The 18,854-nt window shown below is 46.4% G+C and overlaps 1 protein-coding gene across 2 annotated transcripts in view; it reads right to left on the reverse strand.

Moving 5' to 3' along the window:
- The window catches only part of Dock1 (dedicator of cytokinesis 1), a 514,664-nt gene that overhangs the window by 418,479 nt on the left and 77,331 nt on the right, over window positions 1-18,854 (reverse strand). Inside the window, exons 11-15 of one of the 2 annotated variants that reach the window (XM_028868987.2) lie at window positions 11,661-11,733; window positions 8,132-8,274; window positions 5,722-5,847; window positions 1,683-1,807; window positions 273-371 (exon numbers count right to left, since the gene is read on the reverse strand). In XM_028868987.2, the coding sequence (XP_028724820.1) occupies window positions 273-371; window positions 1,683-1,807; window positions 5,722-5,847; window positions 8,132-8,274; window positions 11,661-11,733 (566 nt within the window). The remainder of the gene's footprint in view (window positions 1-272; window positions 372-1,682; window positions 1,808-5,721; window positions 5,848-8,131; window positions 8,275-11,660; window positions 11,734-18,854) is intronic. The other variant, XM_028868996.2, reaches the window with a different exon arrangement.

An 18,854-nucleotide genomic window follows, 5' to 3' on the forward strand; every position in this document is an offset into this window, starting at 1 on the left:
CGCTTCTGCCCACTTAGTACAGAGGCAGTAGGCCACATACACACCAGACCCAAGGTGAGAAAGATAGTATCTATCCTGAAGATGTAACAATTCATCTCCATCGAAATCCTATCTTTACATTGGAAGGAGATAAGGATAAATCTATTAGAGGCACTACCAGGGAGGGTCCTTAACAACCTTGAACAGCTTGGCTTCATGTAGTGTGAGGGAGGATTTCACACTCAGCCTCCACCACCCGGGAGGGGATGAAAATGACCACATAAACACAATACCTTGAGGGTCTCAAACCAGCGAGGCTGCTTCACTTGGTAATAAATCACTGATTTGTACTCAGAGATGGCCTCATCACCAGCACCAGGGAAAATCACATGCTTTAGGAGAAGATATGAAGGAAGAATTCATGTTAGGGCTGCTGAGGTAGGTAAAGGCAGTTGCTGCTAAGCCTGACAACCTGAGTTCCATCCCCAGGACCTACATGGTAGAAGGGGAGAACCGACTCCCATATGCATGGGCATACACACACACACACACACACACACACACACACACACACACTCATATACACACGGAAAATGATTATATACATATTAATGTTTATATATACATATATTTGTATATATATTATATATGAATGTATATATGTATCTAATACATATACATACATACATTTAGTTTTAAAAGTGTTGACAGTCTCCCCTACATATTCATTCCTGTTGCACCCACCAGGAGGAAAGGAAGCAATCCAGGGTGCCAATAAAGCAATGCATTTGGCAGGCATTCCCAGAAATGAAGGGGCAGGTCTGCCTGTGCTAGTGGCTAGTCTAAACCACAGTCTCAGACAATTGTGACACACGGGGCTAGCCTTGACTACCACTTCTCCTGTCCCCTCCTCAACTCACTTTGAATTGCAGTCTGAGACTACTTGCCTGATCTACTCAGTCCAGAAGCAAAGGTTGTCCACCAAACAGGAGGTGGCAAGACTCCTCCCTCTAGCCTGGAACACTGCTTGCCAAACTTCAACCAGATTCATACCACTGAAGCCTAAGAGGCTAAGGCAGTATAGCTCAAGGATTTTAGAGATAAGAATGACATCAGACAAGGGAGAAAAGGTGTGAGCCCTGCTGAACACAGCTGAGCCCAGGCACAAGCCCAGCCACAGCTGTCCAATCCAGTGGTACCTAGAGGGATACCTGCTCTGCTAGGCAGAGGGAAGCACACGCTCTGGGCCACTCTGGTAGAGTCTAGCCATGGGGAGGGGGTACTGGTCACCTCAGTCATGTGAGTTACAACTTATTCAGATGATCCTAAAAGCCCACATCACTCTCTAACCCTGAGCAAATAGCTTTATTTCTTGGATTCCATTTCCTCATCTCTTAACTGTTGAAAGCAATGGTCTCTGACCTACCACTGTGGCTGCTAGGTCTGTAGGATTATGCCAAGAAATAATATCCCTTTATAAAACTGAGCAAGAAGTGTGGTCAAAATCTACAGGAATGTCCTGAGACAGGCTGCTAGCCTGGATCCCCAGGACACAATGGCAAGCAGGAAAAAAAGGAGGCCAGCACCAACACACATCCCCCAATAGAGGAGATAAGACAATCAATGAAGAACCTTACATCCTGTAGCAAAGCCAAGGTGGACACATGCAAAGCTGAACTTTGAACTCAGCAAAAAAGAGATACCTCCAGTCGCTTCCCGTCTTCATCATAGACAGACACTGTCACCTCCACATTCTTCGCAGTTGTTTTACTGCCTTTATCAAAATCCCCTTGAACTAACGTCACATAGATATCATTCCGAACATCACCTGGGGGAAAAAATTACATCCTTAATAGCAATCCATCATTCACAGTGTAACCATGAATTTAGCCAAACTGTCGGAAGTGCTGCCTTAACAGAATATTATAAATACTGTATTAGATAGTTCTGAAATATCTCCTGCAAAACAGTCTGGGCTTCTAAGGCATGGCAAGACCAGTTCGCATCACCTTCACTTCTGCACCTCCTAGAAGCGCCCAGAGTGGCCGCAATGCCACCGATGGAGCTACGAGGACCCAGCCCCTTTGTAGCATCCCGTGATCAACAGAGAACCTTATAAGCCTCCCATGGGATATCACTAACTGACACCACCCGTGTCCTGGGCAGCCGGCTCGCACACGCAAAAGAGAGCTGGCAAGGCCAGCTTCCTCTGCGTTCTTTGAACTGTTTAATTCCAAGCCTTGAACGAAAAGCCCACTGAAAATGAGAACCGTGAGCTAGGGACAGACGGCGAGTCACAGCGAAGTTTCTGTGCGGTCCTTCTCTTCTAGCGGCTGTCAGGACCCCAAGTGGGAGAATAAAACAAAACTACAGAGTGTGGGGGAGAAAGTTGTCTGGTTTTAGGTTTTTGTTTTGTTTCACTTTATGATCTTGTAGCCCAGGAAGGCCTCCAATTTACAGCAATCCTCCTGCCTCAGCCAAGTGCTGGGATCACAAGGGTGCACCACCACGTACAACCCCATACATTTTAGATTAATTGTGATGAGGGCAGACTAGAACAAATGAACTGAGGACCTCTTTCTGTTGCAAATGTGTGAACTGGGAGAACTTCAAGCTTCCTTAGCACCGTGATGGAGAGGAAGCATCATTACTGATGGCTTGTTCCCAAGCTACCTGGCCCCCCCACCCATCCCCGACCCTGCTCTGCCCAGAAGAGCAGAGTGCAACAGACCCCTGTGGTGGCTAAGGATGAAGACTTCTTAAGGGAAAAAAAGCCTTTTCTTGCTTCCTTGTTTTTTTTTTTTAATTGTGCTTTTTATAAAAAAAAAATGCTCTATTTTGGCTTTTAATGTATCCAACTATTAAATTAAAGTTGCATTTAAAAGTCATTACTGTAATGGTCCCAGTGGGTTGCTCCCACAGTCATGGAGGCTGCTCAGGAGGGAAGCATGGCTGCCATGGCAGATACTGCCCACAAGAGAGGTTAAAAAGATTGAAGCATAAAGTTGGGGGGGGGGGGGGAAGCAAGACTTCGCACCTAGGACCTACCACTACCAGCTGTGGGACCTCAGCTAAGCCCCGTAGCATCCTGGGCTAATTCTTCACTTAACAGCCCTATTGGTGTGCCCCACATCAACTGTATGTTCCTTAGCCTGAAAATTCTATCAGAACACAAAAACCATAATCTTTATGTGTATGCTCTACGTACACCGCTGTACGTGCCGTTGTGTGTACGTGCAGGTAGAGGCAGAGGACAACCTCAGCTGTTGTTCTCAAGGCACCATTTGCCTTGTGTTGTAGGACAGAACCTCTCACTGGCCTAGGACTCACCAATTCAACTAGGCTGGCTAGCCAATGAGCCCCGGGGATCTGCCTCTCTCCAATGCACTGGGATGCAAGCACATGCAACCATGGCCAGCACTTTCGAGGTGGGTTCTGGGAAACTAAAACTCAGGTCCTTGCAAGCATTTTACCAAGTGAGCTCTCTCCCTAGCCCTTGAAACCATAATCTTTTATTTGAGGGCTCTAACAGCATCCTAAAAATCTCAGCAGGCAGAGAAGTAACACGGGCTACAAGGCCTCCAGGGGATGAAGCCCCACAGCCTCCCGCCTATGTTCACCATTCCTGCAGAGATTTGTTTCTGAGTCATCACAGCAAAAAGGACACTATTTGCAGTGGAGAAACCTCGCTGAAGGGCACCACATAGACCTTCTTCAGCAAAGGCTGGGCTCACTAGAGGAGGAAGTTAGTTGTTCGAAGATTTGATTGGATGCCTCCATCTTTCCAGTTCCATGGATAACTCGGCTTCTTCCCTACGTGGATCCTTCAACACAGATCCAGAGTAGCATGGGTCGTGAGCAGGTAGGAGGGTCAGCAGGAGTGTGGTAGCACAGGCTCTCCTACCACCCAAAGATACATGCCTTCCCAAGGCAGATGAAAAGGGATAATGAAAGGTTCCCCTGTACTAAATACGAGAGTCTGACAGAAGAACTAGGCACTGTGAACTTGGTGCCCTCGCCTGGCTAGTGCTTACCCACCCAACAGAGAACAAGGGGGATTCACTCCAGCTAGGATCTGCCTCTCTAGCAGCCACTCAGCACGAGGAGTCTTGTTCTTGACCAGAACCATGGTCAGCAGCAGCATGGGTTCTCCAAAAGCCAACAATGGATCTCCAAAAGCCAATCATGTGATACAATGAAGAACTGGATTTAACTTTGCAAGCTTATCTACTACCAGGAAAACCCTATCAGCATAAGCAGGAAATTCCCAGTTTTCCCATGGGGTGGTTAGGGTTCAGAGTCATCTTGATGGGCTCCAGAGTTACCTGGAAGATGGGCTCTGGCCATGCCTGTGGGAGATTATCTTAATCATGTACGCTGATATGGGAGTATCTATATTAACTGTGGGTGGAACCATTCCCTAGGCAGGGCTTCCTGAACCATATGAGACAGAGGGAACTGAGCACTAGCTTGAGTTCATCGCTCTCTTGAGTCTGCAGATGAATGTGACCAGCTGCTTCATCCTCCTGCTCTCCCGACTTCCCCACCATGTGAACTATACTGTGAATGCTGAGCTAAAAGAAACCCTTCCTCAGCAACACAAGAGGAGTGACATTGAGACACCTGTAAACGTGAGGATATCCTAAAGGACCAAACCAATGCAGCCATGAAGATGCATCTCAGTTCCAAATATAAACAGAAAGTCCACAAATCAGCTCATTTCCATGAATAAGACTGACATACCCTACCTATACAGGGAGCAACAATGTCACCCAGGCTAGCCCACTTCCGTTAGCTGTCATGTCAGCAGACAGAGTAGCCAATAACCCACACCAATCCTGAAAGGTGAATAGAATGGGAAGCATACATCCCATGGTTGCAGGAAATAAGAACATCATTGCCTGTGTCCAGCAGGACATTGGGCAGCCAGATGCCTCTCACCGTAGAACACAGCAGTAGGGACCTGCAACAGAAGGCCACGCGCACCTGTTGACCTGGGAAATCGCCATTTCCAATGCCCATTGCTCATGTGACGTTGAGCTGTGGTTTCATTTTTATTGGAATTAGTTCAACCACAATCTTTAAGGGCCCAAGACCCTTCTGTGGACCAGTCCTGACTATTCAAATGAACATTAGTTGCAAACCAAATCGTACATCAAGATAAAAATGAATATTTGTCCCAAGGGCTGATAACAATAATAGTATCAGATTATTGATATGGATTTTATTTAGAAACTAGAAAGTATCATTAAATATAAGAGATTAATGTTAACAAAAAATAACCCAAATATCAGTTCATCCAGCTTAAAACACATGACTGAGCCTGAGCTTCATCAGCGTGGTAATGAACACCCCGAGCAGGTCCCGAGGAAAGCATTATCCTTCTGACCTGCCGCTGGCCCAGATGTTTGACCCGCCTTCCTTCCTTCCTTTGATCAAATACCTAATCCCATGCTTGGAAGGTGTCCATGCCTCCCCACCTGTGACCTTTGCCATTGGAGGGAAACTAATCCTACAGCGAGCCCAGGGGCCAAAGTATGTGTCCCATCACTGTGTATGGTCTCAGCCCCTGAACACTAAAGTTAGTCATTAACTACCCTGAGCCTGACACAGTACTCACCACATGCTCATCTTACTCTCTCAGCAAGAGCTCTTGCACATCACTGTGCTCTGCACACATCACCCCTCCTGGCGGGCAACCTCTGCAGGGAGAACAAAGGCCCTGAGGGAGGCTAACCTTACCTGGCATGATAATCTCTGGAAACCCCGTCTTGCGGGCCACAGCTGTGGTCCTGTCCACCAAGTGAGGAAACTCCTTCCGAATCTGATGTATGTCTCCAGGAAGTAATTTCAGGGTTACCCACAAACCTGAAAAAAAGAAAGATTGCCTAAGTCATGTTTACCACAAGTGTGTTACTAAAAACAATGTCAGTAGCTAAGAAACTTTTAATCCACAGAGCAGCATTACAAATAGGCAAATCTTCAGGCAAACGTCCAGGTAAGAGGCACCCAGCGCAGGGGCACAGACTCGGTCTAGGTACAGACCTGGCCTGTGAAATCAAAGAGTAAGACTATGGGATGGATGGCGAGTGTTCCATATGTGTGCCAAGGATAAACAGTTCTTTTGAATTATCTCAGTTTAGGAGAAATCAGAAGGTGGCATTTATGGCAGAAGGCTGACAAGGGCAGGCAGAAACTTAGAGACCCGTGCCCACCATAGAGATCTGCATATGGAGGACAATGGTGCTCTGAGGATGTCCAGAGGGCTCAGAAGGGAGCCAAGGATCTGATGTGAAAATAACCTATCAGCTGCAGGAGGAAGTTAAAGGGGAAATACTGAGTCAGGAGAGGCTACTGGAGGCTAGGATCTGAGCCTAACAATGGGAAGGGGGTAGGGAAGACCAACATGGGGGTCAAAACCACAGGACTAGGGAGAGGAGAAGAGAAGGAAGGCGGTTCTCAGAGGGAGTGCCTGCTGTGGGCATGACCCTTAGAAGGTGCTCGGCACCATCCCCCAACTGAAAGCCTCCTCCAGGTGATCGTCTAAGGAGCACAGGGTTGAGAGGAGAAAGAAAGCGTTATTAGCCCCATCCAGGTACCAGCCGATGGCCATGCCACTGCGGTCCAGCTCACAGATTCTGGCTAGGACCCACGAGCCTGGCTGTTTAGATGTTTGCCTAACACCGTTTCGATTTCTCCTCTGTGATTCTGTAATAAACACACTGTGTGAGAATGCTACCACAGGAACTGGAGATCCAGTGGGGGCAGAGGCTGCTGATCCAGGGGGAAGGGAGCAGCCAGGCCCTGCATCAGCTCCTACCTCAGATTCCCTGTGGTTTGCAAATACAGGCAGGGCAAACGGCAAGAGCTGTAATCTAGGGTGGGGCCTGGTTTAGTTTAAACTTGCTCCATGTACAAAGGCTATAATCCATGAACATTCTAGGTGGGGTTGGCCAGAGAGCGGGGGTAAAGCCAAGGCTCACCACAGGGATCTGTAAGACCTCCCTTTTCCAGAACATTCTTCAGACTCAATGAACACTGTTTGGGACAATGGAAAGGGTTAATTTGGACGGCTGGAGGTGGAGGGCAGCTGTTCATTGAGCTCCTCTGAGTACAGTGTGGTGCACCAGATCAAGGACCAATATGATGCATAGGTTTTCCCTAATGTTAAAAGCAGGGCTAGTCTCCAGTTTCTGAAGGTGACTTACTTTCCTCCATGTAGGAGGTGGGGCTTGATAAGCAGTTGGTTTTTGGCAGGTCTCCTGGGCAGCCCAATGCCAACTGTCACCAGCCAAAGCTGATTGATTCATTAGCTCTGCCAGCAGAAGGTCCGCTGCTTGGACACGTCAGTGTGATATTAAAAAGATAGAAGCAGAATGGGGAAGGGGGTGGGGGTGGGTGGGAGGAAGGAGTGAGGAGGCTACTTGGATGACAGAAACAATAAGGAGTCACTTCCCTGAGGGGACAGAGGGGCAATTACAGACTGTTGGCAGTAATGTGACAGAACATGGAGACAAGAACCCATGCCAGAGGGAAGGGTTCTTGAATGAGGGGGAGACCTTGGGTTTGGTGCAGGAATTGCATTGATGGCTTTTTTTGTGTTGTTATTGTGAGATTTGGGTTTGGTTAATTTTAATTGTTGAGTTCGACTTATTGTCACAAGGTTGAGAATAGCCTAAGATGGCCTTGAATTTCTGATCACCCTAGCCTCTCACTTACCAGGGTTACAGGTACGCACCATTAAAGCCTATTTTATGTGGTGCTGGGGATAGAACCTGTGCATGCCCAGTTGGCACTCTACCAAATGAGCTACATCCTCAGCCTTTCAGTATTTTGTTAAGGATAAGAAAAGAGAGGACAGGGGAATGATGGGAAAGAGGAGGAGTCAAAGGCAGGAGCCGCTTCCCATGCTGCCCGGCTTCTCAGCCCTAGATTCTTCATAGATCGTCCCAGCCACATCCCATTCCCCATGCTCTCCTGCACTCATCTGGGAAGCTGGCTCCCAGGAACCAACAAAGACTACCAGTGAGACAGCCTGCACAGGCTGCCCATTCAGTAGGAACAAGCAATCACCCAGTCCCAAAAGTTCCACCAAGAAAGCCTAACCCTAGATTCCCTACATGCCCCCAGGAGAAACAACAGAGATACATACCTTGACCCTTGTGGTTGACTTCTTTGGCTGCAATGACTTTGTTTATGACACTTTGAAGGAAGTCATTCTCCCCTGCCACCCTGGGTGAGAAACGGGATGACATGTTCAGCGGCTTGTGTCGAATGGCGTCGTCCAACGCGAGCCTGGAGGGCATGGGGCAACCAAGACCACAGGAGACAAAGGGGCACAGAGACCCGTGGGTCACAGTAACAGGGGGACACAAAAGAGCATCACCACCGAGTATGAGAGAGTCGTCATGAGTCAACGAAAGACAAAGGGCAGGATAGGTGACAAGAGAGACAGGGAAAGCATCGATCAGGAAAATGGTGAACCACAGGAGAGAAGTCCAGTCAAGGAGGGCGCCCCACTCCCAGGGAACATATGGACAGGGCTGCACTCCATTGCTAATGGACAGTCTAAAAGGGTTGGTCTGAGAGTAAGGTGGCTGAGAGGCCTTGCATTCCAAAGAACACTGAGGGCCATATGTGCCACTTGGATAGGACTGAACTAGTCTGGGGCAAGGGCCAGGTGCTATGAAGAAGAAAATGAAAAAAAAAACAAAAACAAAAAAACCTCTATTTTCCCCCCAGATAGCCTTCAAACCTAATGACATAAGAAGCCCTGCCTTTGGTTCCTCAATGTGTGTTCACAAAAGTCTCCAATAGCTACATGTGAAGGTGACCTAGTCCCTGGAGAATAAGAATTAATGGTCACCGTGTCTGGATGCTGAACCCTGGACATCACTCAAAATACAGGCTACCAGTGTTCTCAGGCCCATGAGCCCATGCATGTGAGAGTGGCGAGCACAGGCAACACGCACCATGAGAAATACTGTGCAGTGCCACCAAGCACAATGGGAAAAGAGTGCAAAAACATACATCAGGTACGGAACGCTGAAAATCAATTCTAGGAACAAGGACTATGTCATCCATCACTTGAGCCAAGCAACTCAAAGGAGCTGAAAGCTGTTGTAATTTATTTCACCAAGTTAAAAAGAGATGAACGAGAGAGAGAAAGAGAATGCACACTGTTTCCCTCCCTAAAACCAACCCTGTGAGGCGATAAATCCATTTTAATGGAGCAAAAAACGTTCTCATTAGCATGACATTTCCCAAAGAATAGTTTCCAGGCTTATTTTGCTATTAGAAGCATGCTACTTTTTTCTTTTATCACTGCAGATATTAATCTGTGTAGCCATAGTCCTCTAGAGAAGCAAGACTCACAGCTGACAACAGGTGAGTGTGCCCTAGTACTACTTAAAGTAACCTTCCATTACCAGACAGGAAAGCGTGGTGGCAACATGCAGGTGATCTTAAAGGTCCAGGGAGAACCTGATAAATCGTTTCTCTGACTTTTCCGATAATACTCAAAGCTAGTGTTTTGTTTGGGGTTTCGTTTTGATGTTTTTGCTGTTTTGTCTTGTTTACCTTCGGAGGGAACAAATAAGTGATAAAGAAAATCACTTAATAGGACCATTGGGTATTCCTAAACCCTGTGGTCTTGATGAAATTGAAGCTTTGGGAACAGTAGGGAACCCTGTCAATTTTCACAGGAAAAAAAGTAACTTGAGTATTAAAATCTCACAATGGTATGTTTTGTTTATTACGACTGTATCAGCCATGTTCCAGGATGGGAATATTCCCTTGTGTGCTAAAGAAGCTTCCAGGTTCTATAGAATGCTGCTATATACTCTTGCCATGAGTGAGATTATCCATTATCACTGTCTACAGAGATGGGCTTCTGGGTTCTATAGAATGTTATTATATACTCTTGCCATGAGTGGGATTACCCATTATAACTGTCTACAGAGATGGAAATGGGCACTTATACACCATCTGCAATGGTTAATGTTTATTGTCAACCTGACAGACCATAGAATCACTTGAGAGATGGAACTCTGGGCATGCACGAGGGGCGGGAGTCATCTTGACAGCTTTAACTGAGGTGAGAGACCCACCCATTGTGGGTGGCACCATTCCCTGGCAGGGAGCCTGAACTGTATAAAATAGAGAAGGTGATCTAAGCATAAGTATGCATTTCAATGGTGTACTATAACCTTGAACAGTGAGTTTAAAAAAAACCCTTTTCCCATTAAGTTGCTTGTGTAGGGTATTTTATCACAGCCACAGAAAAAGAAACCAAGACACTATCTAATATGGCAACAACAGCCCTGCATGGCAATAAACACTTGAAACAGACCGATGTGATTGAAGGGCTACATTTTAATTCTATGAAGCTGTAATTAATATGAAGAGCCACATGGGGCTAGTGGTTAGCAGACCAGACAGAAAAGCAAATGGAAAGCATTTAAGCCACCAGAGACCTCTGCCTCCAATTGCATGTGGTGAAACACATGGTTTGAGCCCAACTTCAGGCTATACAATTCTGACTTTAATGCAACTCTCCATGCAACAAGATGCAAAATCTTCTATAGAACTGCATGAGAAAAAGTATTTTTTTTTAAAATGCACAGAAAAGCCACACTGCAGCCATCTCAAACAAGTGATTCTCAAGTCTGCAGGGAATGGGGATGGCCCATCATGAGGAGTGCATGGGGCAAGAGAAGCCCATACCATGTCTCCTGTCCTCCCAAGGACAGGGCTCCTTCCGACACTCATTATCACCAGCCTCCCAGAGCTCAGCCTCCCCCAGCCAGCACCTCCAAAGCAACGTAAACCTGCAAAAGTGAAATTCACCTTAATCCTAAAAGGCTTTGAATAGAAACACACTGGAAAAGGAAAGAGTAAACGGGAAACTGCAGAGTCCCGGGGCAGGTCACCCTAACCCCAAGCACTTACCCTCCTGGGAAGTCAGGCCCCAGAGGAGGCTGTCTCTGCAATCAACCCGAAGCACCCCGTTCTCTTTCCTCCTCCTTGAGGCAGGAGTGGCCCTGATCAAGACCCATCCTCCCTTCAATCACCCTGCCCACAGGTGTTAGCTTCAAATCAAAGAATAATCTCGAAAATTGGCCCCAAGTGCTTTCCCCCAGGTTCCCTCTCTAAAGACCTCAGGTCAGAAGTGGACAAAGCCTAAAAAAAAAAAAGGAAAAGCCAAAACCTGCTCATCTGAGAAAAAACCAAGACAGACAAATCAGCAGCCTGATTACAGGCTTTAAGGTGTTATTTCTTGCTTTACAAAAGAATTCATCATTACTTTGTTTGGTTTCTATTTTCAAAAGCTACAACCTCTTGTGATGAATTTGAAAGTATTGTATTTTGAAAATGTGAATTGCCACAAGAATAAATCGATTATGTAAAGAAACACTCTCAGTGCAGAATTGTAATTCTTCTACTGATAAGGTAATTCTGGGACTACAAGAAACATCAGCTCTCGGGACCATACACAAACCTTATTCCATCGTCCTCACAGACCCTGATTCCATGTGCCACAGCAGTGACTAAACAGATTTCATATTATTGTAAAATAAATGAATCCTGACTTGGGCTTAACAAATCACCTTAGTGGTGAATTATTAACTACAGGGTTTTCATGTTGTATCTGGTTAAGGACCGAATTATTTCATACTTACGGCTGGAAGGGAATGAAGTGTTGTTTATCTTCATCATCTACTTTTCCATTTATTATGTCTGTTACGTCCATCACTGGGGAAAGGAAGGAACAGAAAGGGTTGTTTTGATTTAAGTGCCACCACTATAGAAAGTCAAAAACAAAGGAAGAGCAGACTGTGTTCCGGCATGAACCATATGGTAGACTCTTCACACACGTAAGTTTGTTATTCTGCAATGCTTGACAGATTGATTAAGTCATCTGAACATGCTGGCCCCAGTGGGCAAGGAACTCAAATAGCACAATTCCACCGAATAATTTCCTTTGCCTGTTCCCCAGAGGTCACTCTAGAGATCTGCTGTCCAACACAAACTCCTACATGAAGGAGATATTCTCTGCATCGCTGGGCACCCAAGCAGGGGCAAGTGTGATGAGGAACTGCTTTTCTATTCATTTCACCCACTTAACTTTATTTTAAACGGCACTTGGGGCAAGCGGCTAGCCTTCTCATAACAACATAGCACCCGGTGACAGTTAATACTGTCAACTTGACAGATCTGGAGTCCCATAGGAGACAAGGCTCCAGGCACGCCTGGAAGAGATTAACTAAATTCAGTCAGCTTCCCGGCATGCCTGTGAGGGATCGTCTAGATCAGGTGAATTTAGGTGAGAAGACTGGCCATTCCATGGGCTGGGGTCCTAGATGGTTAAACGGAAGAAAGTGAGCTGAGCACCAGCATTCATCTCTCACTGCTTCCAGCTAAGGATATAATGTGAGCAGGTACCTCACAGTCCTGCGTCCTTGCCTTCCCAGTGTCCTTCCCATGCCATCCACACCATGGCAGACTGTACTCCTGAGTTGTAAGCCAAAATAAATGCTTGCTTCCTTATGTTGCTGTTGCTTCCTTATTAGGTTGGTTTTGTTTTTGTTTTTGTGTTTGTTTTTTCATAGCAATGAGAAAAGTAACTGAGATGAGTTATATATAACTAACTAATTACAAAGTGGTACCAGTCACCAAGAGCTGGTGTCTGGGTCAGTGGGACACTCAAGGCTGACCATCAGTTACCTTCTGACAGTTGAAACAGAAGCACATCGACAAAAATGAACAGACATCCCAAAGCCATGGGTCCAACACCTCCATCTCCCCACCTTGGCTCCCTTCATTTCATTATCTTGCCTTCACTGGGGTGGTCCAGGCTCACTGAAATCCCTGGAAAAGCTTGGCACAATCTCCACCTTAAAAGAGAGCCTAGCCCTGGCAGCATTCAGGGCTTTACTTAGAGTAACTTTCCACTATCATCTTAACCACGTAACCATGACTTTGGCCATGTCAAGCACAGCTAGAAAACTCTAGAGGGAACTGGACAGGTAGTCTGTGGTGTCCCTTCTCTACCCCACACCTGGTGAAAAGAGCGCCACAGTTCTTTCCTAGTGAGTAGCTTCCCTTACTGAAACTGTGGGTAAGGTTCATTTCTATATGACCACCGTCAATTCTGTGGTATGAACGTGAAGAGTTTCCCACAGTCCCATGTACTTGATACTTGGTGCCTCGCAGGTTGTGAAACTCTTAAGAAATGGAACCTTGCTGAAATAAGGGGCCACTGGGAGTGGGCCTTGAGGTTTTATAGCGTGGCCCCCCGCTTCCTATCTGTCTTCTTGCTTTCTGACTATGAAACAATATGACCAGCAGCCTCCAATTTCTACTGCCGTGATATTTCCCCATAGTGGCAGGCTGTATCCTTACACTGTCAATCAAAATAACCCCTTCCTTACTTCTGCCACCATGTAGGGTATTTCTCATAACAACAACAAAAGTAACTATGATACCCAGCAAGCATAAAGGTCTGTAGTGTGAGAAAGGCAGCACTCCCATCTCCTGATTATCATGGCAGAGTCCAGGAAGTCATGGGAAAAACTAACACACAATCCATTGAAACAATGGGACTGTTGGACTAAGAACCAACACGTGTGTGCAGAGATGCAGGTAAGCACATCCCAGATAACTGGAGCACTGGCTAACAACGGCTGAGAAGAGCTATTGGCAAAGATCAAGTCTTCACTTGGCAGGGGACTCACAGCAGTGATCCAGCATTCACCTAAATGTCACACAGAGGCACACGTTCCCAAGTCTATCTTTTCACCATCAGCTCATAATGAAGAAACACCTAGTTTCTTGATTTTTCACTCAAAGAGTCACATCCAGGACAGTCAGGCTGAACTCATCAGACCATCCACTCATACCACTTGGGTGGTTTTCCTAGTTCCCTGGAGACCCCGCTATCACATCTCATCAGCTAACTGTAGCTCTTCCAGATTATCTGATGCCTTTGCTAAGTCTCCAGAGTCCTGCCCCAGAACACACTTAGGCTTAGCAAGTATTTGCAGGAACACACATCAAAGAAGCAAGAGAGGAGCTGAGGGAAAATACACATATGGGAAACAGCCTTTGTCCAGCTTGCTATTAACCAAGGACTATACCTCCGGGTCCACCTAAGCCTGATGAGCAAGCCTCGAAGGCACAAGAATTTCCTCAGGGCTCATCCATGCCAAGGTCTGTGCCCAGGAAGACCTCACTGTGGTCTGGATGGGGAAAGACACTTTCCCAGCATCATTTCTGTTGCTGTGATAAAATACCCTAACAAAAAGTAAGAAAGGGGAGAGAGGGTTTTCTTGGCTTACTATTCCAGGTTATATAGTCCACGATAGCAGAGAAGTCGCAGTGGCGGGAGCTAGAAACAGCTAATCACAGCATACCCACAGTCAAGAGCAGCAACAAAACAAAAAGGGCATGCAGGCCTGATTACTCGCTTGCATGCATGCTTGCTTGCTTCTGTCATATCATTAAGGAACCCCTGCCTCAGGAGTGATGCTACCCACAGTGGGCTGGCTATTCCCTCATCAATGAAAAACCAAAACTATCCCTGTTAGACATGTCCATAGGCTAATTTGTTCTAGATAGTTTTTCTCAGGTAATTCTAGGTTATGTCAAGTTGACAACTGAAGCTATCCACCACAGATAGCCATTGCCAAAAGAGAACATGAAACTGCCAGCCCTGGGTCTCTACATCCTGCCGGCATGAGGTCTCCACCAGGGAAGAGGGGTATGCTGTGTTATGAACAGGGAAAGAAAGCATTACCCAAAGTGTCTAGTCTGGCTGCAGTCAACGTGATCATGTCCACGGGTAAGGGAACGGCAGACCCAGGAACAGTGGTACAGCAGAGGGCAGGGATGCAAAGAGGAGGACAGCAATGGAGGATCAGGACTACAGCACAAGGGAGCAGGAAGGAAGAGGGAGGGAGGAGAAGACTCCAAGAGAGAGGGAGCAAGATGGACCTGCAGCTACAGCCATTGATGACATGACACGTCAATGCAATGTATCCACATCATGTGGGCACAAAACGGGAGACACCGAGGACCACGTACTCTCTTAGTGAACAACCTCAACAGAGCGACTTCCCCTATATGCAGTCAGTTGGGTGCTGGGTTCAAGACTGCTCACCAAACACCTCTACCACGAAGCTGAACCCCCTGAACCCCCAAGGTAAAAGGACTGTTAATGTGAGTGCACAACTATAGATCATAGCCCCCAAACCTCTAACTCTTAAACACTGATTTACAAATGGAAGCATCCATAATAATGCTGAGGGTTTTGCCATGTAAGAAGTGCACACTAACACACTACAAATAGTGAAGCTGGTAAAAAGAAGCCAAGACATGGAACGGGTCAGTGAAGAAACAAACTGGACACTGTACGTCCTAACACTGGCTAGTGTTTTCCTGCCATTGTCTTACATATCTCTATCAAATGGGGCATTGAACCCAGGGCTGCACACAGGATAATGGCACAACCCAGGCCTGATCCCCTGGCCAGGTTTTCCCACAAAAGCAAGGAGAAGGTAGGAAAAAAGCACACCAAGAAACTGATGTAATACCCTGGCTGTGTGGCTGTGTCAAATTATGAATGATTTATTTAATTATCCTTCTTTTTCCATAAAATTTCCATGCTTTTTCCCACCACTGCCAATCACTTTCCCATTATCAAATATTTTAAAAGAAAGGATGGTGACATATTGTTTTCAATAAAAGACTAAAACTTGTGGGCTTAAAGGTGCATGGATGCCTTTCTCATTCGCAAGTACCGGCTCTGTTGACACAGACGAGCAGAGATTGTTCTGGAAAAATCCTCAAAATTAAATTTGTGCACGTGGACACAGAGCTGCATATGAATGGGCAGAATCCCATTACCAAAAAGTGAGTCTCCCTTTTCAGGTATGAAGAGGGGGTTCCCTAAAAAGAATGGAAACCTGTGGCTGGAAGAGGGGGTTGCTCTCTGGGGAGTGAGAAGACTGGCCCAGGAAAGGAGAACATGCCCGGTGCTGAATACCAACACATAAGGAGGGGACAGGGCAGGCTGGGGTGCTGCAATGTGCCAATCATTTTTTTTTTTTTAAGTCTGCATAGTAAAAGCATAGGATAAAATGTTCACCCTCTGTCTCAGGGCAGAGAGCAGGAGGAAATAGAAGTACAAGCTCCAGATATCAGTTCAGAGAACTGGTCCTCAGGTGACTACAGAGGCCAGAGTGCTAGGTGCTAGGGACCAACACAAAGGAGCACTGAGCCTGAGAAGGCAGGCAATTACTGGGTTTCTGTAAAAGCAGCAGTGGTCCTTCTCAGAGGCCATGGGAATGGACATTTGCACATCCAGACTACGGATGATACAACTGCCTCCAAAGGCCTCTGTAGCACTTCATGTGGGAATATCACAGCGAGGTTCCACCAGATCAGATGCGAGGTTCCACCAGCCAATCAGACAGCAGAGAGGAAGAGGCTCATCTCTCAAGAATTCAGACAGCAACAGGCCAGAGGGGCTAGAGTTGGTCTCAGGCTGGTTTCCAGCAGCCCTGAGCCTGCAGAGAACCAGGAAGAGGAGATCCAAGAAGAAAGGCTCAAAGAACAGTCCAGGTGGGTTACCAGGGATGGAAGTAAGCATCGCAGTGATGGGCAGGCATCAGGAGATGCGACCGTGATGGCCTCACAACCAGAGATCTAAGTACCTGAGACAAGACAGTGGACCAGATGCCCTCTGACTTAACACAAGGGCAACTCGAAGGACAGAGGACTATCATATCTGCCAGGCCTAATCCAGCACAGACTCTAGGCTCTGGCTCCAGAGAAGACCAGAAACAGAGAGGCTGTGACCCAACACCAGACTCCACCAAGCAAATGGAAAGCATGTTAAGGCACGGAGGAGCCACAGTAACACCAGCAAGTATCTGCCCACGCTTCACCCCCAGGACTTCCCAGAACATCACAACCAAGCCAGAAAAAGCTAGGACAATCCCCATTTTAATATAAAGAGAAAGAGACTGTCTGCCTCAGGCTAAATCTTTGCTTTCAGAAATCTAACAATGCCCTCACAGGAACTTATCAGCAGGATCTCTCCAGAGATCTAATAACCAGAGAACCTGCGATATCCATGCCCTAAGATGTAACTTGTGTTATCATGTCACAGATCTCTCTCATGGCCTTGGGAAAAACTAAAACACCCCGAGACAAAAACTACAGCGCTTCCCTAAAACCATCCTGCAGGTGGGACCAAGGGAAGGAAAGTTCTGATCACAAGTGTCTCAGCTAAACATGAAAATGATGCCACAGGCTTGGGGAAATAGGAGTAAGTTACAGGGTGTGTCCAAGGACTCAGGGAGGGAAATGCCAACTTTCCCCGGGGTACCTGAGAGAGCAAGCCCACCCTCAACATCTCACCGTGGATAAGAAAACCACCGGGACAGCCCATTGGAGAGCCCAACAGTTCAACAGACTTCTCCAGGTTTATGACTGGGATGGTGGACACCTGCCATTATTCTTGTGTCAGAACTCATAGAACAGGGCTGGGAAGGATGACTCACTAGGTAAGCTGCTTGCCACACAAGCATGAGGGCCAGTGTGGTCCCAGCACCCACATAAAAGTCAGCCATGGTGGTGTGTGGCTATAAGAGAGCTGGGGTGGGGGGACACAAGTCGACCCCTAGGGCTCGATTCACAGAGCAATGAGTTCCAAGTTCAGTGGGAGTCTTTGTCTGAAAAAGAAGGTGTCAAGTTGGGGCTGGAGAGTTGGCTCAGTGGTTAAGGAAGAGCACAGGTTGCTCTCCCAAAGGTCCTGAGTTCAATTCTCAGCACCCACATGGTGGTGGCTCACAACCATTTATAACTCTAAGCTCATGAGATCCAAAGCCCTCTTTCTGGTATGCAGATGTACATGCAGACAAAGCATCTATATACATAAAATACACAAATAAATTCACAAGAAGGTGTCAAACAAGTAATTGAGGAAGACATCTACCTTTGACCTCTGATGTCCACAGTCACACACATTCACATGTACACACACACACACACGGACATGTAAACACACACACACACACAACCTGACAGAACACACAATGCCAATGCCAAATGTCCCTGTAAACTATAGACTCTAGGGAAGGTCATAGTATATGTTTATGGTGATATTTCATTTGTACTGAAATGTGATTTTAATTGTATGTTAATAAATAAAGTTGCCTGGGTGTCAGAGCTAATAGCAAGCCATAGCAGTAGCCAGGAGGTGGTGGCACACACCTTTAATCCCTGTCACGTGACAGACAGATCTCTGTGTGTTCAAGGACACCACCATCATGGAGACACACGCCTTTAATCTCAATACCAACCATAGAAGACCTGGAGGTCTGTATAGACAGGCAGTGATGAGGAGGTCATGTGGTTGGGTTTACAACCAATGAGAAGGCGGAACAGAAAGTCAATAAAAAGACAGATACACAGGAAGTAGGTCTCTTTCTGAGGGGAAGTACAACAGCAGGAGTGAAGGGTAAGAAAGGTTTTTTTAGTATCATCTCTTAGCTACTGCTCTGACCTCTTGGGCTATTAACTCTGCATTTGGTTCTGTTTCTTATTTAATAAGACTGTTATATCTACATATGTTCAATGTCTGTCATAAACATAACAATCACTGGTGATACAGATGAGGAGGATGCTGGGAGCTGGGTAAAGTGTATGGAAGCTGTTTGTTTTTCCAGCCTAATTCTTCCAGGGCCTACAATTTTTCTGAAAATAAAAGTCTATTTAATAGAGTAAAACTTAAGTCTGAGTTTCCTGGTAGCCAAGCAAAGACTGTCTTTGATCACTGTCTGTACAAGAAATAAGAGCTAGGCATCAGG

Source organism: Peromyscus leucopus, chromosome 1 (assembly GCF_004664715.2).
Source record: "Peromyscus leucopus breed LL Stock chromosome 1, UCI_PerLeu_2.1, whole genome shotgun sequence".
Lineage (NCBI taxonomy): Eukaryota > Metazoa > Chordata > Mammalia > Rodentia > Cricetidae > Peromyscus > Peromyscus leucopus.